Source organism: Idiotropiscis lumnitzeri, chromosome 7 (assembly GCF_059441095.1).
Source record: "Idiotropiscis lumnitzeri isolate Australia: NSW breed Sydney's pygmy pipehorse chromosome 7, RoL_Ilum_1.0, whole genome shotgun sequence".
Classification (NCBI taxonomy): Eukaryota; Metazoa; Chordata; class Actinopteri; order Syngnathiformes; family Syngnathidae; genus Idiotropiscis; species Idiotropiscis lumnitzeri.
The window spans coordinates 6,705,156-6,730,055 of record NC_142397.1 but is presented as its reverse complement, the minus strand read 5'-3'; the positions used below and the strand labels follow the sequence as shown (position 1 = coordinate 6,730,055).

At 41.3% G+C, this 24,900-nt stretch overlaps 3 protein-coding genes across 3 annotated transcripts; 1 reads left to right on the top strand and 2 right to left on the bottom strand.

The window, feature by feature from the left end:
- Positions 1 to 933: 933 nt before the first annotated feature.
- clptm1 (CLPTM1 regulator of GABA type A receptor forward trafficking) lies at positions 934 to 10,124 on the bottom strand. Its single transcript, XM_088301344.1, has 14 exons — positions 9,962 to 10,124; positions 6,824 to 6,966; positions 5,699 to 5,822; positions 5,373 to 5,531; positions 4,973 to 5,090; positions 4,813 to 4,898; positions 4,357 to 4,477; positions 4,022 to 4,266; positions 3,782 to 3,875; positions 3,504 to 3,694; positions 3,333 to 3,428; positions 3,095 to 3,230; positions 2,169 to 2,336; positions 934 to 1,728 (listed from the first exon to the last, which is right to left on the bottom strand). Exons 1-14 carry the CDS (start codon positions 10,010 to 10,012, stop codon positions 1,553 to 1,555), a joined length of 1,908 nt encoding a protein of 635 aa, XP_088157470.1. The 5' UTR covers positions 10,013 to 10,124; the 3' UTR covers positions 934 to 1,552.
- A 759-nt stretch (positions 10,125 to 10,883) lies between these two features.
- On the bottom strand, positions 10,884 to 14,181 carry tbcb (tubulin folding cofactor B). Its single transcript, XM_088299746.1, has 7 exons — positions 14,017 to 14,181; positions 13,495 to 13,651; positions 13,252 to 13,395; positions 12,420 to 12,516; positions 12,089 to 12,280; positions 11,570 to 11,642; positions 10,884 to 11,489 (listed from the first exon to the last, which is right to left on the bottom strand). The coding sequence occupies exons 2-7, from the start codon at positions 13,612 to 13,614 to the stop codon at positions 11,375 to 11,377; spliced, it is 741 nt and encodes a 246-aa protein (XP_088155872.1). The 5' UTR covers positions 13,615 to 13,651; positions 14,017 to 14,181; the 3' UTR covers positions 10,884 to 11,374.
- A 666-nt stretch (positions 14,182 to 14,847) lies between these two features.
- Positions 14,848 to 24,681, top strand: six5 (SIX homeobox 5). The gene is made up of 3 exons (XM_088301098.1): positions 14,848 to 15,564; positions 18,615 to 20,059; positions 20,263 to 24,681. Exons 1-3 carry the CDS (start codon positions 14,885 to 14,887, stop codon positions 20,940 to 20,942), a joined length of 2,805 nt encoding a protein of 934 aa, XP_088157224.1. The 5' UTR covers positions 14,848 to 14,884; the 3' UTR covers positions 20,943 to 24,681.
- The last annotated feature ends 219 nt before the right edge of the window (positions 24,682 to 24,900 follow it).

The window sequence follows — 24,900 nt, the reverse complement described above, 5'->3', positions numbered from 1 at the left end:
TTTCAAGGAAATTGAAAGTGGCGTTCTAATAAAATTAACCAACCCGTGTCAAGGGTTGATTGGTTAGGATGCAAGTGTAACAACCACACGATGCGAAGATCTAGCATTGGTGTAAAAGTAGGCCAAAAACACTGTCGAAATTAAATTCAAGTAAAAGTATTCCCAAGAAAAGTACACCTCGGCATATTCAACAGTATCCTAAATATTTTCTCCTAACCTTTGACATCAACAATGCTATTGGCGGGGCTAAATGAGTTGAAGGTAAAAATCCAGGCCACCCATTGATGCAACAGCCATCCATCCATTTTTCACACCCCTAACAACATCAAGGAATTGGAACCTGGAAGGAAACCACAGCAAACCCACACAAGCAGCAAAATCATGCAAATCTCAGAACTGGCAGCCAAATGTCCTAACCACTATTCCAATGTGCTGCCTTAAAATGCAAACAATGAGACAGACATAAGATAAACTGCCAAGGAACCTGAAGACGAGTCAAAATGAGAATATAACATGAAATAAAAAGAATAAAATGAGCACTCAAACTTTTTTCCCTCTAATACCAATTTGAAACAAGAATTATTTTTTTGTATTTGGCGCAGTGAGTTGAGAGAGTCTTCACGTAGAAATGTTCAATCACACTTAAATTTAACTAGAAACATGAATGCTGAAAAATTAATAGGCAGCAACACTGAATCTTTTGCGTAAGATTTGCAGCCCTCACATTGAAAACTGTGCATGCATGTGAACTGCTTTGGAGTGTGAACATGAAACACCCAGCCAGTGGTTGTGGTGGGTGGCTGGTTACGGCGGAATTGAATTTATAAATTAGATATTTCTAGACTACTTGGACATTGGCACTGATTAACAAGCTGGAATTCTGTACACATTGAGGACATAAAAAAGAATGAGTCGGCGATGGAAAAACAAGGCTCATTGACAATATTAATATTTATATTAATACCAACAAGGCTGCTTTTTTTTCTGTTCCAGTTTAGAACATGAACAATCTGTTTAAAATTAAAGGTTGCAGAACTTGTAGTCACGGTCTTGTCGCTGATGTCCTGTTGGCATCTTCCCGAGGTGATTTTCCAGTTTTCCCTCCAACAACTTGATTCTCACGTGGAATGAAAATAAAGAGTTTCACATGGGATTTACACAAAGAAGAAATGCTTCACTTGGCTTCTTTCTTCCATGTATACGAAAACATTTTTAAACGCAAACTGCCAGCTTCATTTCCAAGACACTGTACCCTCCCAAAATCAAACAGAATACAGTACATCACGTTTTGTTTTACTTCACTTGAACTGCAAAACGAGAGGGCGGGTAAGAAAAATTAAAATTTACCAAGTCTACATTGAAGATGATTCTCTGCGGAGTCATACAGGAATCGGAGGGAACAGTTGAACTGCAATTTTTTTTTTTTTTTTTTTTTTTTAAGCGATGTCCATGACAGCCGACCCCATCTGCCTAATTTCCACAAGTCCTCTTTGCCCTGGCGCCGCGAGCCAGGGAGGCCGAACATGGGGGGAGGGCGTCATCATCATCCTGCTTATTCGTTCTTTTTCTCCCTGTCTGGTTTGTCTGTGATGGCTGCCGCGTGGGCATCAGTTGCTACTGCTGTGTTATCCTGCTGGTGGTCCACTCCGCTGGTGCCGTACTCGTTGACCCTGTTGGGGTCCACTCGATAAATCCAACGCTGATACAAATAGATGAAAAAGACAACATCTGCAAAGACAAGTGTCATTTAATGAACAGGCTGCAGAAGAGCGCCAGGCTTCTTGATGTTCTCATATTTGTGTACACTGGAATGTTCTTGTCAAGCATGAAATAAATCCACTCCAAACTCCTAGCCAACTTTGTTTCTGTCCAAAAGTACGGAAGGCTCTCTTCTTATCAGTTGACACAATCCCTCCTCCCCCCAATCTAACTAATAACATTTTTAGTCAGTACTAAAATGTCTCAACATAAAATAAACCCATGAAGTGCACAGCTTTACAGATGCCACATCAGTCGTAGAACTTTGTGGTAAAAGTACGAACAGAAAGTGGATGGCATAACCAGAAGCAGAAATTGCCATTCATTGATCAGACCTACCACAATAAAGTGGCCGTATGCGCACCTAAAAAGACATTTTCACTTAATTATGATTTAAAAAGCAGTTGTACCGTCTCTGAGGCATCCTATCCTGTACATCATGGGCATCTTGATGACAAAGGCAAACAAGTCATCAATGAACGTATTCAGAGCCTTGTATGTGAGCATCCTCCACGGGAGGTGGGCCACTGACTTCATTTTGTAGTTGATGAATAACTGCGGTGTCATTGTGATGAAGCCTGAAATGGAGCGAAGAAGGGAGAGTGAGAGTGAGAGAGACAAAACACACCAAGAATCTCAGCATTGAGGACTCCTTGCGATGTGAACTGTGCCAGCCTGTATGTATTATGTTCTGAGGCTCCGTATACAATATGTTGTACCGTATCACTTTTTATAATCTGATAAAAAAAAAAAAAAGGAGCGTCAGTCAAAAGAGACGAAGTTTTAAATTATAGTATTGTTGTTGCACGTGGTGTCTCGCTCGCACATAACCCGCTCATTTTTTTTGCCTTTGAGAAAGCTTCTGTGCATTTTGACTGGCTATAATTTTTGTCACCACATCATGCAACTACGATTCAAATCTGGAATCGTCGCAAAACCAGTGCCGGAGACTTGGCCACTTGTAAAATCTTGTGGTAGAAGCCTACACGCTGTGTAAGTGTTTCGTGGTGTTCCGCCGCATCGCTCAGTGTGCGGCGACTATAAAAGCACCAGCAGGAGGGACTTAGCTGACAGACGCAGTATATTTACAATTTCCTATGTACCTTTGGCTAAAAAGCGTAGCATAGAGAGTCTCTGTCACCACGCTGCATGTGTGCTTTCACATCAAAAATGACATTTTCCCGGTATGAATCCAACTTCAGTCGACCGCTGTCATGTAGTACCCAAACAGAATATAAATGATTGTTTTACTATTTTATTTAACTAAATATATAATTTCATATGTACGTGTGGCTGAAAAAACAAAAAGCAAAAAATCACATTGTTGCTTACTTACCAAAGGTTAGCAAGAAGCCGTAGAGCATGCTTAGTACCCATGAGTACCAGCCTTTGTGCTCGACATACAATAAACTGTAGACGGCATAGCAGCCAAACAGAGGATAGAGCAGCCACGACAAGTATTTGAAGGCCATCTGTGTACAGAGCCAGAGGGACCAGGTCACAAACATCCATGCAGCAGCATCACATGACAATGAAAAAAAAAATCTAGCAGTTCAGCAATGGTCTTGACTTACGTCGTCATAGATTTTGGTTGAAGACTCAACATACGTGGACTTGTCTTTGAAAACAAGTCTTGGGAATAATCCTGCAATTTTATTCTCTTTGTCCAACTATAGAAAGACAAAACAAGTTCTAACATAGAACGGCAACATTCATAAATAATTCTGTGTGTGGGTTTGACTTACTTTGACATCCATGACCTTGGTGATTTTCCAGAGGTCAATAAGAAGGCCGATGAAGACGCTGACCTGCACCACAAAGTTGGTCTCGTTGTCGAGAATGTATAGCAGCACCACCAGAGACTGGAACACTCCGAAGATGATGGAGCGCACTGACAGGCCTTCCAAAGACTGTCTGCTGTTCCAGAACTGAATGTCTTGGGAAGGAGAGTGGATGAAAATCGTTAAAAGTCCAACAAGGAAGTGTCAACACACACAGACTGTAAGCGTTGTTGTGAATTTACCGTTCTTAAAAGCCAGAAACTCAAAAATGCTATGCACGATGGAGACCACGATGGTAAGTCCCAGGAGGTAGGGGTTGGTTTCCAGAAGGGCAACCTTTAAAAATATTTTTAAAATTTAAACATAGAAGAAAATGAGGAGGTTTAAGTAGCTTCAAACCACATAACGGTTAAGTAATGTCTTACTACAATGAAACCTCAAGATTGTAACACTACTCACATCAATATATAATATAGTCCTACCTTGACAGAGTCTTGATCCTCGTCAGACTGCTCGTAGGTGTCCTCGGGCAGGAAGTTCCACAGCGAGCGAGCGTTCTGGGCAGCGTAGAGCTGCCAGCGCCACAGGGACAGCGGGCAGTAGTTGAGACGTAGCGGCAGTGTGTTCAGGGTATCATTGATGGGATAGTAGTCCTTCTGAAGGTTCCAGTAGTCATTGAAGTACACTATTGGGTAGTAGTCGCCGCTCACCGCATCAAACTTCACATCTGGTGGAAGAAGGGGAAGAAGAATGTCACCAATACATCTCTGAACTCATCTCAAAACATTTCATTTGAAGTTGTAGTGGAGAAACGTACGTTGGTCTAGCGGAGGTGGGACAGAGCCTTTTACCCAGGCCGTGTGGTCATCCACCATGTTGAAGGTGAGGTTGGGGTGCCAGTGAGAGATGATTTCCACTGGACCGTGGCTTTCTGCCCGCTGAGAGGAGATGGAATTGCTTAGATGTCAAGAACGCACAAAACTTTAGACAGTTTGACTCTCATTTGCCAGTCAGTCCCCTGCCCTCCGGCAGCGATCTACCGTACCGTACCGTTCCGGCTTCAAACCTTCGGTCTTGTTCCAAAGAATTTTCAGCCCCCCGACGCCGTACCGACCCCCAGTCCCAATTATTTACTCAAATTGTTTTTCATAAAAATATTTACTGTCTTTACTGCTGTGTTAGCGTAGCTTGGTAATAGAAAACGGCACATTCCAAACTGAGGATAGGATGCCGCTGTAGCAACGAAAACTTTTGTCGTGCACCGCTGACCCACCTTGATCATTTCTGGATCTGCTTCCGTCTCTCCTGTAAGTAGATTCTTGGTTTTCAGGAACTTCCTACGCTTGAATTTGTTTAGCACTGAAAATCCAAAAAGGTCCAGTTAACGCAACACCACAAACACAGAAAATGCAGAGTTCAAATCACGCGCTTACTCCGCGATGCATGAACGGTTGCCAGTCTGCGATACTGCCCCTTGCGCTTTGGGTCCGGGTGCAGTCCACTTTTCGTGAAGTAGACGTGTATATAGAGGGAGCCATTCTGCTGCACCGCCTACACGTCGACAGACGCAGACTTAATCAAATACCACTGACATGGAACCATCCACAAGTTGCTAATCAAACAACATCGGTATTCACAAATCTACCTATTTGCTGATTTATTCTGGAACCTGTTCTATGCTATCAACTGAACTTAGTTTTTTGTTTTCAGGACAAGACAATGAGACTAGTAGATGTTTGTGTTTCTCTATTTGCAGCAACGCTTGGTCTCATTTTCACACGAGTAGTGGGGGTTCACTGTAAATATTCGTCCACCCCCACCTCAAATACTCACCTCAGGTATAGTCATCTCCTTCTCGTGCTCATAGCAGCCGTCCTCATTGTCCCCTGTGGACCAGTCTCCGTAGACTAGGTCCCGGTGGAACCAGAAGAGAGAATCTGTGTTGTTGAAGTCGGTGAACACCTCCTCTTGGGAGACGTACACGTACATATCCTGCAGGGATGGTGAGAAAACAAGGGTGTTGAGAGACACAAGGGGACTGTTTTGACTCTTTGCTGTTCAAATACAAGTGACAAGGGGATCTATAATTAAATGTTTCAAATTCTAATTAGATGAAGATGAGCGTGTTTCCAAAGACATTGTAATAATATTAGGAATACCATGAGGGTGTCCTTAGTGAAGAGGTTCCTGCTGGGTACTCTAGGTGCCCCGGTCGGTGTGTTGGGGTCTGGAGTGGACGGCCCTCGACGGAACCAGCTACTGATGGCCCAGATGATAAAAATTCTAGAGGTACAACATTTAACAGGGCTTAGAGCAGGCGTGGGCAACCGACAGAATTTGACACGGCCTGCAGTGCAATTACAATATATGCAAAAAAAGAAAAAATTAATACATAACTCATTTTGTGTGGGGTGTTGGAGGACTTTATAAAAACTGCAATGGTACCTCACTTTAAGGCAAAGTAGGGCCGGGCCGATAATTTGATATCAATATGCATCGGGTTAAATATTACATTTTAAAATAAAACAAATAAGAATTCACATTTTTTTTCCCTTTTTTATTTTCAATAGTAGAATAAATAAATAAAAAATTCAATATATATCAACCGATATGACATACTTGTATCACGATCTAGATTTCAGCCATATTGCTCAGTCCCAAGGCAAAGCAAGAAGCATTTGGGACATTTCAACACGGTAAAACAAAACAAGTATCCCGCTTATCTGATTGACGGTTTCACATTGTGACCATTCTTGTAAAAGCTGTGTTAAAACAGTGACATTGCAAACAAAATGTAAACTGGTTTGACATACTGTTTTTTTCTTCAGGAGATACACACTGAAACAACCATAGAGAATCAGTTAAACAAGCCTCGTGAGAGTTCCCTCCCGCATGGCTTGACTGTAATGTCAGTGGCGTTTTGACGTGACAGTCTTCTTTCCTTCCCATGAACTGCGTTATCTTTTCTCACTAACGCAAAACATAGCACACCTACCACAACTATGAATTCCTACATATGCATACTCTGTTCGCGATTCAGGTGCCTAAATTTGCCACTTTTTACACATTGGCATTTCTTTCCCGAATAATTGACATGACAAGTGGAGATTCCCAACCTAGTCTTTATCTTCTACACATAAGCTGTGCTGATCACGCATCAAAAGTGACACAAGGCTGCTGTAACCTGTAAGAATTTTACTTTTGCCCATAAAAGAAACTGTGTCATTAAAAACAATATGTTCTACTTAAAAATTATCTAAAAAATATATATTGCATGGACGTACCTGAAGAGCACTCCTTTGATGACTTGCCAGGCATTAGGTGCTTGTTGCTGCTGCTGCTGTTGTTGTTGTTGTTGGTCCTGTGCATTGTCAGTCGTCTGCACTGTCTGTCCGTCTGTTGTCGCAGCACTTCCATTACTGCTAACCTGCATCACAAAACACGACATGTTCAACGTAGCCTTATAAAATGGCTTCTACAGAAACGATTAAGTATCAAAATAAAATTTTAGCTCACGGTCATCATACCTCCAGAATCTAATATCACTCCATGTCTAATCGTATCGCACCCCGTATATCAAGATATATCCAATTGTCTTATTGGAGAGATGCACACCCCGACTAGGTAATAAACAATGAGCTAATCATTCAACAAGTCTTGATAGTTTGGGTAAAACAACTCATTTCATTGCATTTCACGCTCCCGTGATGTCAAACAAAACAAAAAGTGAACTGTCCACGACAGCACAAACAAGGTCACTTTTCTATTCAAGTGACACAATAGACAAGAGCACATGCGAAGTCATGAGACCCATTTGCTATTTCAACGTTTAATCTTCCCCGTTGTTTTCAACACATGGGAGACAAAATGATTCATTCGCCTTTGGCAAGTGGAGATGCGACATGGCAGTCAGGTATAGCCGGTAAATTATTACAGTGAGTGAAGCGAGTGTTTTAAGTTCTGGTGATAAGTCACCGATTCTTCATATACAATGTTTTACGGCCCTGAAGTGAAGCAAATGGATTTTGTTTCACACTCTCACCGCCATGCCACCGTTGGGCTTCAAAACAAGCACGCACAGACAGACACAGACACACACACGCGCACACACGCGCACACACATGGTTGTCTGTGGGAGCTTTCAAGACAATAAATAAGCAATTTCCACAAGCTGCATGAGGATTAACAATTAACCACAAGTTGAGAAATTGAGAAAAGGCGCTCTTGTAAGGGTTAATGCGCTTGGCAAAAGCACGCATCTATTTTTGCAGGATAGTAACGTTTTAATTTTAAAAGCAGGGGAAATGTGGGTTTAAATGATGACCACAAAGGGGGCATGATACACAAACCAGTTCTTCACAAACTAACAGTAACTGATTCAGTATGAATACAATTATACCCAATAAATTAAATCATCAAAGTAACCTACGAATGGAAATGACTGTGTAATAATTATGTAATTGACTGCTCCATTGTGCTCAGTTCAGGATATTGCACCAATGGACAGAATCCAAGGCTTATTGTGAGGGCAGAATAGACCAGACAAGTTTGGCCTCCAGGCAGATTCATATTTGAATTTAATTAGCTGGACTTGTCATTTATCACCCTAGGCAACGCTAGTCATAACTAGCTAGCAGCTCTTCGGTTTAAAATTAGCCGAGTTCGTCACTGAGAACTAGGTTTAAATTTCTCCTTAAAATGCATAGGAAATAAAATGTTGCCTCCAGTGCCACTCACATTTGTGTACGCCTGTGTGTGAATGTTTGGTGGTAATCAGAGGGGTCGTGGAAGCACATTGGCAGTTTCCGTCTACCTGCCCAAGGGCAGCTATGGCTACACAATGTAGTTTACCGCCAACAGAGTGTGAATGCATGAGTACAAGAATAATGTCTTCATTGTGAGCGCTTTGACTATCCGGTTGTCCAGAAATGCGCCATATAAATCTGGTGCATTTACTTAGTTGACAAGAAAATTTCCAAGTGTGTGACCAGCGCTGACTGCCGGTACAACTTCAAAGTCCCAGATATTAGCACTCATATACAAGCCGTCCATTCCATTAGTATTTAACCTAATCAAATGCAGTACATGCTCACGTGTGAGATTGAATTTATGTAATCGAAAATGTTTGGAATAAATGGGTCATATTCTCTCATACCTATTGTTGCTGAAAATTGTTAATCTGTTCAATAGCACAACTTGATGTAATTCATGCTAAAAAATAAAATAATTTAAAATTCTTGCTGATATGGTATTGGCTCAATATTGTGAAATGTGCTATATAAATAAAGTTGTGTTGGATTGTATTGGACAGTGATGAGGCTGCGATATCAGTATTGCATCAAAAGTGAAAATAAATAAATAAAAATCGTGTTCACGCCACACTTGTTAGGTAGAATTTTACTTAAGGGATTGCAAGACAGTGTTAATTAAGTTTTAGGTAGCTAAACTTTCATATTAGTTCATGGTTCTTTTGCCTTTATTTTAGTATAAGGGTAACCTGTGAAGCTAAAACATTTATGTATTAAAAAATGAGAATTTTTTTATTTTAACAGTTTAATAAAAAGACATGGGAAGACAGCCCTCACAAATTAATAATTAAATTCACAAATTAAATTACAATCGCAATATGGGGCGACGGGACGGAATTGCAATTACAAAAATCTTCAATAGCGTTCAGTCCCAATTTGATAAATGTTTGGACTTAGACCACATTTTTCCTCTAATTCTCTTTGTTTAGTTTCCTTTACGCAACCAAGATGACACAGACACTGATCCAACCAATTAATGTGATGATGGCAACAGTACATCAATTTACAATAAAAGTACAAACAATATGACCCAAGTCCAAACAGTATTTTTAAAAACACCCAAACCTGAGGAAAACCACAAGTTATGTAAAAGCACACCCAGAATAAGTAATAGTTGCCCATATATCTCTCAGATTTTATTGCTTCTATAACTTTAAACCAAAATGACAAAAACTGAGCTAGCCCACTCTCGTTCTCGGTCGCTCATTTGAAACACGTGAACGATGCTTTGACGGAGGTGACGCGTGAGGACCGTCCCAGGGCTGCGTGGTCCTCTAGTCGGAGGCCTGGCCCTTGTGATAGCTAACTGACATCGGGAAGCTAGTTAACCACGAGCAAGTGGCCCTCCCAGTCGGGATGTTTCCATTGATGCCGCTCGGCTTACACGCCAACTGCGTGAAATTTGTCAGAAGGAACACCGGAGAAAGGTGGAGGAAGAGGAGGGGGGGAAAAGGTGGGGACGCGTTTTGAAAGCAACCGGCACTGACAAACGTCACTTGGCCACTTCAAACGGCAGCGGCGTGACACTCGACGCCGTAGTGGGGAAAGCGGCCCTCCTGTCACGGAAAAGGAGAAACGGAACGCGAATGTCAAAGCGGGAGTCGTTGAGTTTACCTCGCCATTGCTGACGGCCGCTTTAGTCGCTTGACTCTCCTGCGTCGCCATCTTTCCTTGTCTCTGTCGCGCATACAAGCACAGTTACCTCGCTGCGAAATCTCGCGAGAGGAACGTCACCGACGCGGTGGGCGTCACCAAAGAGGAAAAATTGCAACGTCAATCCAGGGCGTTGGTTACGTATGTTGTGACGTTTGGTCGCTCGCTTTGATCAAATTTGTCACGTGTTTCGCGTGTAACGAAAGTTTAGTCACAGCGAATCTGAAACTGCTGTTCAGTACTTCGCTTCCAAACAAAACAAAATATATAATCAGACATCCGTCACTGTTTGGCTACTAACCTATTTGGGAACATAGTCTCTAACTGTACCGTTTCTGTCGTTATCCTCGTTAATAATTGCAGAACACGTGTTGTATTATAATGCCTTCAGATAACCAATGCAAAGGCAGCACATTTAAGTGCAGCACAATGTGTGTTTAATTAAAGCAAAAATATTGTCAAAAACCTTTAATTTCCTATCATACAACACAGCGTTATAGAGTGCTTATTATATATTATCTTATTTCAGGGGTGGCTGGACTGTGACTGGCATTTCCATTTGCATGGGTCAAAATGGATTTATGAGAATTGTCACAAAACAAATTAAACATGTATGTCAAGGAACCACAGTCAAGCGACTTATCTGGAAATGGTTCGCCAATATGTTCTTTCCATTCCTGCATTTTAACTATTTTAACAATTTTGTAAAAGGTATGATAATCTGATTATGTCAACAGAGGTCTGACCTAATGTAATTTGCACAATAAAAAGAAAACTACGAAATATAAATTTCCAGCATGCACATACTAATTATTGCCTTTTGATAATTGTGTTAAATTTAATATTTCCATCACAGAATAAAAAAAAAAACACAACACATATGGGGAGTGCAAACTTTTTTTTAATGAGAGAAATTCATTAATACAAAAAAAAGAGAAATACAGAATGTATCTACATGGAGAATTCATGTATGCAGAACTACTTTACACACAACTATTTGAAACATCTTCCTGTGATACACTCACATTTGCACATACAGTATATCAGGAATATGTATTTCAAACACACTGGCATGAAGCAAAGGACAAGAAACAGAAGTTATTTTTTTTTCAAATGATGCAATTTATCAGGTATAGCTGATGCACACAAGAGAATAATGTAAAGAATCCCATGCGCAGTCACATTCTGCATGACCAAGAACATACAGTGTATGCCTCTGTTATTTCTGCTTCATTGGCAAGTATATGAGGAACTTTAAAAAAAAAAAAAAGCTGTCAACTCAAATATCAGTTTGTGGTTCATCCTTCTTAAAAAACAAAGCAAATCGATTATCAACAATGTCTTTGCATCATATCCTCTCACCCCCTCGCAGTCCTACATCTCATCTAAACCGTAATCCTCCTCTGGGAAGTCTCCCACAGTCACGTTCAGCGGCTTCACGAACGCCCCATAGTTCTTCTCACACTCAAAGTAGCGCTTCCCCTCGCAACTGTGATGGAAGAAAACAAAGAAATGAGTCGATGAACAACGCATCAGATGTGTTATATGCGTGCAGAATGGCGCTCCGACCTGCCGTCGTTCTTCCCCAATGGCTCGTCATACTTGACACCCACCCAATGGCCTGCCTTGAAATCTGTTGTGCCTGGAAACACCAGAAGCGCAAATGTATTCATATTATGCACTAACCTTCAGACACTGCTACAAAAACTGTTAAAAAAATATAAATCATATTTTTAGAACTGTATAAACTTTATTCCTGAGGACTCTGATCTATAAACAATTTTGTACGTTACTTCTTCTAAGACACTGAAAGTAGCAGGGAGCCATTTGTTACAGCGACTTTTATTTCACAGAGCGATTTAATTGAATTGTTTTTTTTCATTTTGAAATGATCATAAGCCCCAACTGCAAGAATCTTAATTTGAAAAGACCACTTCAACATTGTACCTTTGCTCCTTTAATTTTGTGGACAAAAAGCACGGCACAACAGGCGCACTGAACTTTCTGCATACGTCATGACAAACCCCCGGACAAGATGGTGCCGCAAAGACAAAAACAGCTTGAGCGTTTTGACGTGTACGACCTTACCAACAAACATAACCGTGGCAAGCTTTGTGGGCTGCCCGGGGACTTGGACTTGGCATCGGCTGCCCACGGAAATGGCTTCGGCTGCCTCCTTCTGCTCCTGCTCCCTTGCGATGTTCTCGGCTTTCTTCTTGGCCATCTCCTCCTCATTGTAACGGCCAAAGCACTGCTTCTTCATGAAAGATCTTGCCGTCTCTGAAGCAGAGGGAGAGACGGTGGGGATAAAGCCTTGAAAATCTGTTATGCTCCGATCTACCCATTATGATGATATTTTTGTGAAACAGGCTATAGGTAACAGCTGGGACATTTGTTTTTAACAAGAAAGCGCACTTGCCTGATCTCTTTTCATAAGCCTCGTCTGACATAACAAACTTCTCCACTTTGGTGACATCGGTAAACTCTCCCAACTGGCCCCCACTTCGATCAATAACCTGAAGAGCAAAATGAGATAAAGGGAAAAAAAAGCATTATATTCATGTATCCTAAATTGAAAGTATATTCAGCTACACGTTGAAAGCTAAAACAGTTATATGTCATGAAGTGTTAAAACCCATGCTTGAAGAGAGTGAAAAGTGTGCTTAGAGTAATAAGTATCGCCCAAATCCCATCAGGTCATTAAAACAACAATCTTTTTTCTTATCACACTTTGTTTTTTGTTTTTATTGTTTTGGGGTATTTGCCTCTATTCTTTAATCTAGCTCACCAAGCATTCAGTCCTGTTGTATTTGATGCTATCATTTAGCTGCCCCCCTCAAAAATAATGTTAATTAACATGTATGTACTTACTTATAATATATTTGGTATTAATGTTTTTCAATAAATATTAAATAATAACAACTAAGGAAATAACCCTCACTGCCTAATCTCAACCACTTGGGCAAATTCTGCCAAACACAACCTGTCATAAATCAGACCTTCAAAATAAAAGCTTGCAGTATAACACAGTTTCACATTATTGGGCCACACTGTGGCTTATTTAAGTGAGACTCATTAAGCTAGTAGAAAATAGCTTTCGTGCAACTGTAAATAAGCCACCACGGCGCAAAAGAATGATTTTTTTCCCTTGAGTTGTTTAGTCCTGGAAACCGTCTATCATGTTTACCCTTCTCTATCCTCTACTGTGTCTTCCCATCTCAACCACCGGTAGCACAGCACAACCCAGTTACATGTATTCTGCAGTCGTCATCCACAGGATAAGAGCCGAGCAAAGCGTTGTCATCATCCATCTTCTGTAACAAGTTGTCCGACGTGCTGAACAACTCCAGGTCCATGCTGGAGGCAGGAGCCCCCATCACCATCTCCAGTTTGCCCTTATAGGAAAAAATAATAATTAATGCCAGTATCTCTATACACATTTGAATATGTTAGGTGGCAGATAATTTGGCCGACCTTCATAGATAAACACTTACCTTCAGTTGTGCAATGGAGATCCCTCTATCAAACCTTCGGTTCACCACAAAGGAGGATATGGTGGTCGTAAGGCGCACGTTAACAGAGGGATTGGTAATAACACTTATTGAATCATCCATCTTCTTGACTCCTTGGACGCAGATGCTGGCTGAGAATCTGGAATAAGAAAAATAACAATTGGCAAACTAATACAAGACTTCATAGCAAAAACCAAACGATGCAGCTGTCTCCATTTAACGCAATGAAGTAAAAAGGACGGCAACGCCTACTAGCTAGCGCTTTAACTTTGACTGTATTGTACTTTTGTACGACCTACTTTTTCTCTTTTTTTGCAAACGTTATAGTTCAACTCTTACATGGTTATGATAGTAGTACTTATTTTACATTTTGCTATCGTATTGATTTAATAGCAAACTACGTTTAACAGCAAACCACGGGACGTGTTAGCTGGGTGACTAACAACGGTAACAAAGAAATACGAAAAATGCACAAATGGTTTAACTTTAATGATAGTTACTTACTAATGTTTCTTTTGAGCGCACCCGCGGTTGCGTTGTACAGTGTATCAAAACTGGTGACTCTATAGGGCACGTTGTTGTTTCCCCAAGCGATGTGTCAGCTGTCGATAGCGGGTAGTGCTAGCTGGTAATGACAATTCCGGTTTTCGTCACTATGTACCTGCCCCTTTAACTTCAGGCAACCAATCACATAAGAGTACAAACAGTTGGACCAAATGTGGCGGAAGTGGAATGCAAAACCGCCCATTACAAGGTAGTTGATGTATTGATACCCAATCGAAGTAGAGAAATGTAATTATTGTAAATGTCACACGATGGCGCTCTATAATACTACAATAGTAAATAAACCAACCGTAAAAAAATATTTTTTGTTTTGACCTTTTAAATATTTCCATAAGAATTACATACGTGTATCGTGAACGAACTTGGCCACACATATAAGCTATAAATTAAGACCATATCAAATAGGTAACATAAGAATGAAAATTTTGTGACACCATTAAAACATCACAGAACGTGATGCAAAACAAGTCTCGGGACTTTTAATAAAATCTCTTGTTAGAATAAAGAATAAAGTGGCAAAATTATGCGCAATAAGCAAAGTGGATGAAAACGTTTATTTATGCGTAATAAATAAGAATAAAAGAAAAAGAGGAATATGAGAAAAACGCTTTTGATTAATAAAACAAAACCAGAGTGGGTGGATGAATGATTTACAATCTTATTTACGAACTTTTGTTGGGCTTGCGGAGAGGCGAAAGGGGGCGCGCCCTCGCTAGGTTGTAACGCTCGGCTCCACTGGTGCAGGAGAGAAAGGGGAGTGAGGAGGCGGAGGAGGAGGAGGAAGGGGAAAAAAAAGTTCAAGTAAAAAATGGCTTCCTTGTCTCTGGAGTCCACAGAACAATCCGACAATAGCGCAGAAGAGCCCACCGCCGCGGAGGACGAGAAAGACGCGGAGCAAGTCGCCGAACGCCTGCTCCAAACTTTCCAGCTCTCCGCGGTGAGTTTTTCCACGGAGCAGGTCTCGTGTCTGTGCGAGGCCCTCCTGCAGGCGGGCAATGTGGATCGCCTGTGGAGATTCCTCTCCACCATCCATCCCTCGTCCGAGCTGCTACGTGGCAACGAGACCCTGCTCAAGGCCCAGGCTCTGGTGGCGTTCCACAGGGAACACTTCAAGGATCTCTACGCTTTGCTGGAGAGCCACGATTTCCAGCCGTCCAACCACGTCTTCCTGCAGGACCTCTACCTGAGAGCCCGCTACAAGGAAGCGGAGAGGTCCCGTGGCCGCAGCCTGGGCGCCGTGGACAAGTACCGGCTCAGGAAGAAGTTCCCGCTGCCCAAGACCATATGGGACGGCGAGGAAACGGTCTACTGCTTCAAGGAAAAGTCACGCAACGCCCTGAAGGAGTGCTACAAGAGCAACAGGTACCCCACGCCGGACGAGAAGAAGAACCTCGCCAAAGTCACCGGGCTGTCCCTCACACAGGTGAGCAACTGGTTCAAGAACCGGCGGCAGAGAGACAGAACCCCGCCTGGGACGCACTGCAAAAGGCAAGAACACACACGCACGCACACACGAATCCATATCAAGTTCGAGTTATGTTGACCTCCTTTTTTTCCTGTATGTAAACAAAGCCTGTCCGACTTAAGTCAATACACGCTGGGCAGAGGAGGTGACAGCAGAGCGTGTTACTTTGTTATGAAATGTGAGAAGCGTCATGGCTCAAGTGTCCTGAAGAACACACTCTTATCTGACCGGCACACACACGTTACATGTGCATGACAAATAGTGAAGGTGATGTTTGGGGAGAAAAGTTTTCACACCACCTATCGGCTTAAAAAAAATACTTGTAGACCAAAGTGTTCATCATTTCATATTGTCACCACCTGAACATTATGCAGTTTAAACTTCAGCATAGTGATTCAATATGGAAATATAAAAGTACTGGTAAATTGCTTCCACACAAAAAAAATCTATAAAATATGTACTTGAATAATTATTTGAAATTAAAACCGAACATTTATAAACCAGTAAGTTGATTAAAACTTTATAATTATGTAGAAGTACAAATATTTTTTGTAAAAGGTATCGGTAAGTCAAAGTACTGATTTAACTCCTTCACGTGAAAGTAAAAAAGTACAAACAGGGTAGAAAATGGGTTACACGCACACAAATCAATGGCAAATAACTACATTAATCAAAAATATTATTAGTAAAAAAAAAAGCACAAGAACTTTTAAATGACAAATGGGAATTAAAATAGGAGAATACATAAGTGACAATAAAAGAGTATTAAAAAAACAAAAGGCAAATAAAATATTGTGCAATCATCAGAGCAAAGTTCATAAGAATGCTGCAGTCCCAAAAATTTTTTTAGCCCTGATTTGAATGAACTGACAGCAGGAGCAGAACTCAGGTATTTATATTTAGGAAGTTTGTTCACCAGGTGGGGACTGAGGTGCATAATAAATTAAAAAAAAACGCTTCACGTTGTTTGGTTCTGGTTTTGTGAATGCACAATAGACCGGTCACGGATGACCTGAGGGGTCTAAATGCTTCGTGGGGAACTAATAGATCCTCGAATCAGGAGTGCTGATTCAACTGCTTTACTTAAAGGGGAAGTCAACCCAAACTATTTTTTAACAGGAGTATGTTTTATGCAGCCCCACTAGTCGTAGCACAAAATTCTGATTAATATTGCGTTTGTGGAATATGAGTTAAGCAGTAAAATCCACCAGTTTTTGTACATCTCAGAGGGGCGGCCATTTTGCCACTGACAAGAAGTCTACTGAAGTACAGTAATGAAGTACTTCGTTACTTTCCACCACTGGAATGTTAACAGATAAGAGCGACATTATCTTATCATATGGAGCTTTTTGTGGTGGTCCGGCAGATATGTACTTTTCCAAACAAAAGATCAAAACTAGTTTATAGTCGTCAACAATAATGGATTCCAATATTAACACTGTACTGAAAATAGAATTAAATTATAATAATAAACAAAAAACACAAACAAATAAACTAAAACAAAATAACAAGTCATGGTTTTCAGTTCAGCACTCTTTCGCGCCTTTTCTTTCCAAACATGCCAAGATCTGTTAGAATAAAACAATGCATTACGCCAAGTAAGAGAGGTGAGGTGTGAACAGATAAAAGCAACCTTATCTTATCATTGAAGGTTTTTGTGGTGGGCTGGAAGATATCCTTTACCAAAACCAACAGTCTAGAACAGGGGTGGGCAAACTTTTTGATTGGCGGGCCACAATGAGTTCTAAAATGTGACAGAGGGGCCGGACCAGGAGCAGATGGATGGAGTGTTTTGGTCACCTCACCATTTCGGAGAAAAAAAATCAATTTAATTTTAAATGAAAGCGAACAAAAGCATTACAACAAAATATATGCCTTTGACACACCACAGTATTTAGAAAATAAAACATTAACAAGGTTGATTCATTTAAATTTTTTCAAGTTGGCGGGCCGGATTAAAACGTTTAACGGGCCACATGTGGCCCCCGGGCCGTAGTTTGTCCACGCCTGGTCTAGAAAGATCCAAACTAGTTTATAAGTTACAAAATTGGGTAGATAATATAATGAGAACCAATACAAGAGCTGAATCACAAAATCCACCTTTTGAGTATTGATTGCATTATTGTAGTTGGGGCACTAAATTATTCTAAATGTGTGTTTGGACACTACAAGCAGAATTTCTGTGAGCGCAAGTATTGGACACTCTTACACCCTGTATGGGCAGCCATAAAGTTCTAAAGACGATTGCTATTGCATTGCTATCGAAAATGGATAGAGGGAGCGATGACATAGCTAATGATGTGACTCATTCATAAGAATTGCATGTTCATTATTTCTAGTAGAAATCATCTGTGTATCTATCTATCTCCCGGAAGATTATTCTCAATATTCAGTTATGAGATTGGAAGTTGTCGCTTTCACTGGAACTCTGCAAATGCTCCTTCACATATTCATTGGATAAATGATTTTATGTCCTTTTTGAAAACAGAAGAAAATCCGAAAGAAAGGGTTGTCTGACCAGGGTTTTTACTAAGTGGCAACCTTTTATGGATTTTTTCTTTTGTAGTAAGATAACCACATCCTATTCTCATTTTTATTTAATTTTTTTTTTTTTAAATTTCATTTTCTTTAGTGACCACACTTTCTTACTGTTGTGGAAAATATAAAACCCGTGTCTAACATTGTTGCAATTTTCTAATTGTGAACATTTTGCTCTTGTTATACACTAATAAAAAAAACACATCTATTTGTAGTGTAATATGTTACAATTGGCATATCATGTTATTACGTTTATTCTATTAAAATCTACACAAAAATGGCTATTTATGAAACAATTATTACTTACAATATTGCAGTTATTGAGGGAAATTTGAGTGGCTGTCTAATTTACAATGACTGTTGAGATTTGAGCTAAACATTGTACTGTATGTGGAGAGTCAAGTTTTGCACCTGGTTCTGATCTGAAGCTATTAAATTCCAAGCATGTTTTTTTCGATCCAGCCTTAGTGATAATCACATTACTTGTTAGGCCTATCTCTCTAAAATTGCGTTGTTTATTCCTGTGGTGTTTCAGCGAGTCTGATGGAAATCACAGCAGTGAGGATGAGGCGAGCCCCATGGGCGAAACCCCGGACAAAGCGGACGAGCCCGTCGCCTCCAAGGCCTCTGTCATCTCGCTCTCAGCCGTCAATTGCACCTCGGCAGGTCAGCTCATCATCAATGGCTCCGGAGGCTTCCTGACAGCTTCGCAACCGTTATTGTTCAACGGTAATTCCCTCATCTCCGGTGCTGGCGCTGGTGTCATCATCAACGGGTTGAGCGTGGGGGATGGCCAGAAAGTCACTCTGAGTCAGGTGGTTAGCTCTCCTTTGATACTGAACGGGGCTCAGGTTCTAGCCAAACCCGAGGCTCCTCAGCAAGCAGTTCCCTTGGCAGATCAGCAGGTTTTGCCGATAGTCACAAAGCCAAACAGTCTTCCAGCAGTTGTCCTTAGCACCAACACCTCGCCAGTCTCCAACCCAACGTCAGTCATCACTCTTCCGGTGCAATCCAAGAGCCAAAGTAGCAATGCGATGGATTTCATCGCCGTGCCAGAAGACATCATAAAACAAGAAAGGAGCCACACAGCTTGCGCTTCTTTGTCTTTGTCTCCCTCGCCGCCAACCAGCCTTCCTTCGCTGGTTCTTACGCAAACCCCCCAGTGCCAGGCGGCCCTCCCATCAGCAGCCTTGCCCATCTCGAGCTCTGCCTTGTCTCTCCCAAGTCAGCAAGGAGAATATGTTGTCTTTTCCACTGCAGCCTCTCAGATAAACCCTTCCAGCTCACTGATCAACTCCAGTAACTCAACCCCTCAGGTGTTCTCCTTGCCCCAGGTTGTACCTTCTATCCAAGGTATACCCGTATCTCAGTTGGTTCAGCACTCCTCCGTAGCACAGGTGGCCCAACATTCTCAACTAGTCCCGGTTTCTCCTCTCACGTCACCAACCATCAACTTCCAAGGCATTCCCACAATGAACCGGCAGCGGGATGCTTCTACACCGTTGGCTGATGGTTCCACAACCATCGTGTCCATCTCACAGGTACCCGGTACTCCTCTCCCACACCAAGTAACACGGCAAATCGGGGCCCAAACCATCAGCTCCTCACCTGCAAAACTCCAGACACAACAGATCATTTCCATATCCTCCCCAACACAAGTGGTTCCAGTACCGCAGGCGAAAGCCTCCGCACCAGCAAAGTTAGTCCCGCTATCTGTGCCCCAGCTGGTGCCGGTCTCGTCCATCCACACACCGTCCGCCATCTCATTCCCTCAGGTGGTTCCTGCCAGTCCCACCCTGTCCGTGACCTCAGCCGGAGTACCCATGCAGATCCTGGCTTCAGCACCAGGCGGGCTAAATCAAAGTCCTCTCAGGATAAACGAACTAAGACCCATTCAGAGTGTGGGCCCAGCAACCAATGTGACCCCCGGTATGCATCTGCTCAATTCTGGGATCATTCAGCTACCTTCAGCACCTCAAGGTGAACGCACAATTCAATAGCGACTTGCATATTCACACTGTCTGATGACAACCAGGTACCAAAAGTTCAATTGGCTAGTTTCGAATTGCCTCCACGACTGCATATACTTAGTAAAAAAGAAAAGTATTCACACATAATTACTTCTAGTAATAATGCTGGTCATCTTAATCTTGCTAACCATCTCTGATGTTCATCTGTGGTAGGTAATCTCCTTCTTGGTGGAAGCCCCTACTTGAGTGTCCAGCAAGGGAAGCTGATTCTGACCATTCCGGCTGGCTTTCAACTCACCAGTTTGCCCCTGAAACCAGTTTCTGACCCAGCCCCCCTTCCCACAAATGGTGTGAGCCTTGGTCTCTCTCCCTCAAACGTTCCGGTAACCTCCCAGCTATCGACAACGCCAGATCAGCCCACCAACATACTCGCAACGCCTCCGTTGAACTTCCTCAATCCACCTGCTCCGTACTACACCACGGAGACTGGAAGTGGAGCCACCCAGACGTCCGCCGTTTCATCCTCGACTACGCTGGACCCGTCGGTCACCCCTACCACGCCCAATGCTCTCTCCCCGGAGAGCATGCTCGCCCTTAGTCCCATGTACGGCGGGGGACTGACGTCCAACATGCAGTTGTCCCAGTCGGCCTGGAGCCCCCTCCCTCTTTCCACCTCGGCTGGTCTGACTCTGTTTGATGGCCGAGGGAAGGGGGACCTACATGTAGATCCAGCTCTGTTGGGTCTACCGGGTGGTGAAGCGCTGCTTCTGGGTAGCACGTCTCCAGAGCAGGACACCAGATCCCCACTAGGGGATCCCGAAGAGATCGACGGGGACACCAAGATACTGACTCAGCTTCAGTCTGTCCCCGTGGATGATGAGCTGGGCTTGTAGATTTGTTTACCTACCACATCTGAAAAAAAAAAAACTATCACACGTCTCCAAAAACAATGAAATGGTCCCTGTTAGTTTATCTTGACCTGTTCACTTTTGTATGACCATCGCCGCCTCAGCTGGCACTTATAAGATGACGCTTCTGCATCTTTAATGGACAACATGGCACAGCCATGTGTGTGTTTTCTACCGCTTATGCTGATCCAGGTCATGTGAAAGCTGGAGTCTGTCCCAGGTGACTTTGGGCGAAAGGCAGACAACAACCTGGCTTGATAGGCCGTCACTGACCAGGCACATAAAGACAAACATTCACACTCAAATGCACCTAGAATCTGAGTGAGCTTGAAGCCATCCTACATCAGCTACACCAAAGTCAACGTCCTCATGTTGATAGAAAATTTTGGAGTTTCAAGAGCAGTGTTTTTCAAAGCGTGAGCCTCCCCTTAGACAACATTCCTCCCCACCTGCATTATACTCGACATTCTAAATTTATACAGCTATTGTCATACCGTATTTTGTCAGACTATATCTTTTTTAATAGTTAGGCTAGTCCTGTGACTAATACTCAAGGGCGACTTGTATATCTGAAATTAAGCGCTTGGACTGGCACCCCAAATCTCCGTTCCCTACTCATGGTGGCTTTCTTTTGTGGTTGGCAAATAATTTTGGTGCATTACTGCCATTGCCCAGAAGGTGATGGTAATGCACCAAAAGTATTTGTCAAATACTCTTGGAGCATTTGGCAAATACTTTTGGTGCATTACCACCTTTGCCCAGAAGGTGGTGTTAATGCACCAACAAATATTTGCCAACCGTCATTAATAGTAGTAGTCATGGCAACGAATGTGAAATATCGCGAGTTAACCATATGGCTTCCTTGTGCTGCAACAAGGACTTACAGCACCAAAAGGCGCAATTATGACCAGGATTCTACCTTTGGCTACAATGCAACACAGCATTCTAGTTAGGATAAGACATTTTAAACTAAAAAGAAATACTTGTCAAGTTTCGTCAACCGGGACTTGTTCCCTGTAATCAACATGGGGTCCCCGCTTGCTTTTAGTAATCTTGTTTCATTTTAAGACTGTTGCGAATTTTGTGATTCTGTTAGCCAAGTAACCAAAGAATACCCAAGTGACTGCTTCTCCATAGTAATCACAATTAGTTAATTATATCTTTTTAAAATGTCTGAATATATATTTGCTTGCTGTTTTTAATAATACAGGACCAACTCATTTTAGCTACTCATTAGTCGTTGCAAGGACATTTGTGAAATTTAAGTTTAAGAATTTTCCTTAACATATATAGTTCTGACATCACAAAAATTCATAACCACTCATTGGAGGAACATATTAATTGAAAATCATTGCTAGATGTTTGGGAAATTTCAAATCTGAGAATTTTCTTTAAAATATATAAGTGGCTCTAACATCAAAATAATTGCACGCATCTTGCATCATTTTAGCAAGACAATTAAAATGGTAGGACATTTGTGAAATTGCTCCATTTTGTAATACGGTTTCCTTTTAGCAACACAATTAAGTCATAGCAATCATGTTTGTGACGTTTTTCGTGAAACCGGCTTAACCTTGTGTGAATCGTTGTTTTCTGGAATTTTCTCCTCCCACTTTAGGAACTTAAAAAACAAGTCCTGTTTGCGTTAGCTCATGTAACAGGTTTTCAAATACTGTATTTTTCTTCCCTTCCCTGAAGTCCTTGGGCGGCTCACACTTTGAAAAGCTCTCTAATTGGAAACTTGATCCAGATTAAATTATTGGCCGATGCCGCGCAACGAATGATCACGACCTCGCAGCTGGTGCAAATGTTTCACTCCACTTGCACTGTGGATGTTTGTGGGGGTTTTTTGTTTTGTTTTTTTGGCAGTGCCGTCATTCGTTAGTTTTGGAGGCAGCACAGTAAACTATTCACCAGACCATCTGGGAAAGGCACAGGTCTTGAAATAGTTGGGTGTTGCTTCAAATTTCCCCCCCAAATTTTTTTTCTCCTCTTTTTTTAATGTACCAGCAAGGAGTCCAGATTTTTTTTTATGTGAAACTCTATATGTATGTTTTTAAAGCTTCCAGGGACGTCCAGTTGTATTTGATGAGCTGCATTTACCACTTAGATAACAATTGCCCTCCATTTTAACAACATTAACTATGCAATTCTTTACACTTATAGGACACTAATGTGTCTCAAGTTGGAAAAAAAACTTGGGAGCACAATGAAAGCTTTACATTTCTGAACTTGACATCATGATGCTGCATGACACTAAAAGACAACGATAAGTGCCTTATATTAAAGCTTATACGTTTCGAATAAAATGTTTTGACATGTCTGCAACCGAACGGGACTGGTTAGAATACACTCGTTCATGTGTGGTTTTCATTTCTGGTAAAAATGTATTCATTTGTTTTCTTTGTATATTTTGCACATTTCATTCATACAATGTTTACGCCGTGTTGCTAGGACAGTGTTTGGCTGTGATCACTTTGGGCCGTATAATTGTGGAAAAACTTCTACAATTCTAGTCTGAAATGGTCACGTGAACCTTTGTCAGCAGTGGAACCTTTTGGCCATTTATGGTACACAGAAAAACACAACAAGTGTTGTGTTACAGTGATGACGTGTTTTTCTTTTATGGTAACATACAGCGGAAATTGCCTACGTACCCCTCTTCGAATGTCACGTTTTTGTGATATAAGAAATGAGACCAAGATAAATCATTTCAAAATTTTACACCATTAATGTGATCTTAATCTATGCAACTCAATTGAACCATGTAACACTGACTGCTATCTGCTACTTCGAGCAGTTTATAATTTCCTCCACTTAGCCTTTAGGCCCCAGGACCACACCCACAAGTTTTTGCAAAATTTTGTGATTGTTCGATGAAAAAGTTGAACATTTTGGCCATAATTCCTTTTAGAAAAATCTAGAATTTGGCACTTGAAATGGAAGCAAGAGTATGCAGTTTCCCATTTAACATGGGTTTGAATGTGATTGATTTTGTACTCATCCACATCTCACAGGGTGTATACACTTGCGCAACATTATTTCTGTTATTCTTACTTCACGTGCCCAGCCGACTTCAGTTGTACAGGTTATAAACCACAAGTTTTTAAATAGTTTTTCTTGGTCTGGTTGATTTTCTTATCTTACGATAAGATGGCATTTGAGCAGGGGTCTGTAGATTTTTTTTTTTTAAAAAGGCTGTTTTGTCCGTACATTTAATCCAAAATTTATATATCCATCGGTGTTTTGTGTTTAATTTGAAAAGTAAAAATGGCAGATTTCTGAGAAAAGTATAGCAATTTTTACCAGTTGCTCAAATAAATGGCAAAAGTTTAAGTGGTCACCCATCAGATCAAATGTTAGGAAAAGAAATTGGTAGCATCGCGTGACAAATCATTTGTTAAATGGAGTATTCAAAGAAATAAGGGATTAAAGGGAAATATAAATTTGTATGTCAAATATGTTTTGTCTGGTGTTCCGAGCCTTCTCTAACCAAAATCACATTGACACGACAGCCCGTGTGGGCTAATGCACATTTGTTTGTCTGGGAATTTTCACTTTTCTACCTGACACACACAAACACACAACTTCAGGATTCACCAAAGATAATGTATTGATAATCTGAGTGTTTGAAAAGGGATAACTTGTCTTTTCTCCTTTTTTTGTATTAAATGCATTCTATTTTTTATATTACACGACGATGTAATAAAGTACATTTATATGACTTTACAGTGTTATTTTCTTTAATTTCCCCTTTCATGATCTGTAACTTTGAGATTCCCAACAAATGCCAGTGTGCCATGTGAAATTAGCAAATTTAACGTAACTTGTATCAAAAATATTCTCCTTGCCATTAATGTGTATTTTAGTTCATCTATTTTACTTTGAAGTTGGCCCTCGTGGTGGCGTAATGCCGAATTTACCGTTTTTGACATTTCGTCTT

Bases quoted from the DNA above. Each gene is read 5' to 3' on its own strand.
- clptm1 (XM_088301344.1), bottom strand. From the start codon at position 10,012: ATGGCGACGCAGGAGAGTCAAGCGACTAAAGCGGCCGTCAGCAATGGC. The intron at 2,337-3,094 runs GTAAGTAAGCAA...GCTCCATTTCAG, and splicing joins CGGCTTCTTGCTAACCTTTG to GCTTCATCACAATGACACCG. The intron at 1,729-2,168 runs GTACAACTGCTT...TTGTCTTTGCAG, and splicing joins GATAGGATGCCTCAGAGACG to ATGTTGTCTTTTTCATCTAT.
- tbcb (XM_088299746.1), bottom strand. From the start codon at position 13,614: ATGGATGATTCAATAAGTGTTATTACCAATCCCTCTGTTAACGTGCGC. The intron at 13,396-13,494 runs GTAAGTGTTTAT...TTTTCCTATAAG, and splicing joins TCTCCATTGCACAACTGAAG to GGCAAACTGGAGATGGTGAT. The intron at 12,517-13,251 runs GTAACTGGGTTG...TTTGCTCTTCAG, and splicing joins ATGACGACTGCAGAATACAT to GTTATTGATCGAAGTGGGGG.
- six5 (XM_088301098.1), top strand. From the start codon at position 14,885: ATGGCTTCCTTGTCTCTGGAGTCCACAGAACAATCCGACAATAGCGCA. The intron at 15,565-18,614 runs GCAAGAACACAC...GTGGTGTTTCAG, and splicing joins CCTGGGACGCACTGCAAAAG to CGAGTCTGATGGAAATCACA. The intron at 20,060-20,262 runs GTGAACGCACAA...CATCTGTGGTAG, and splicing joins GCTACCTTCAGCACCTCAAG to GTAATCTCCTTCTTGGTGGA.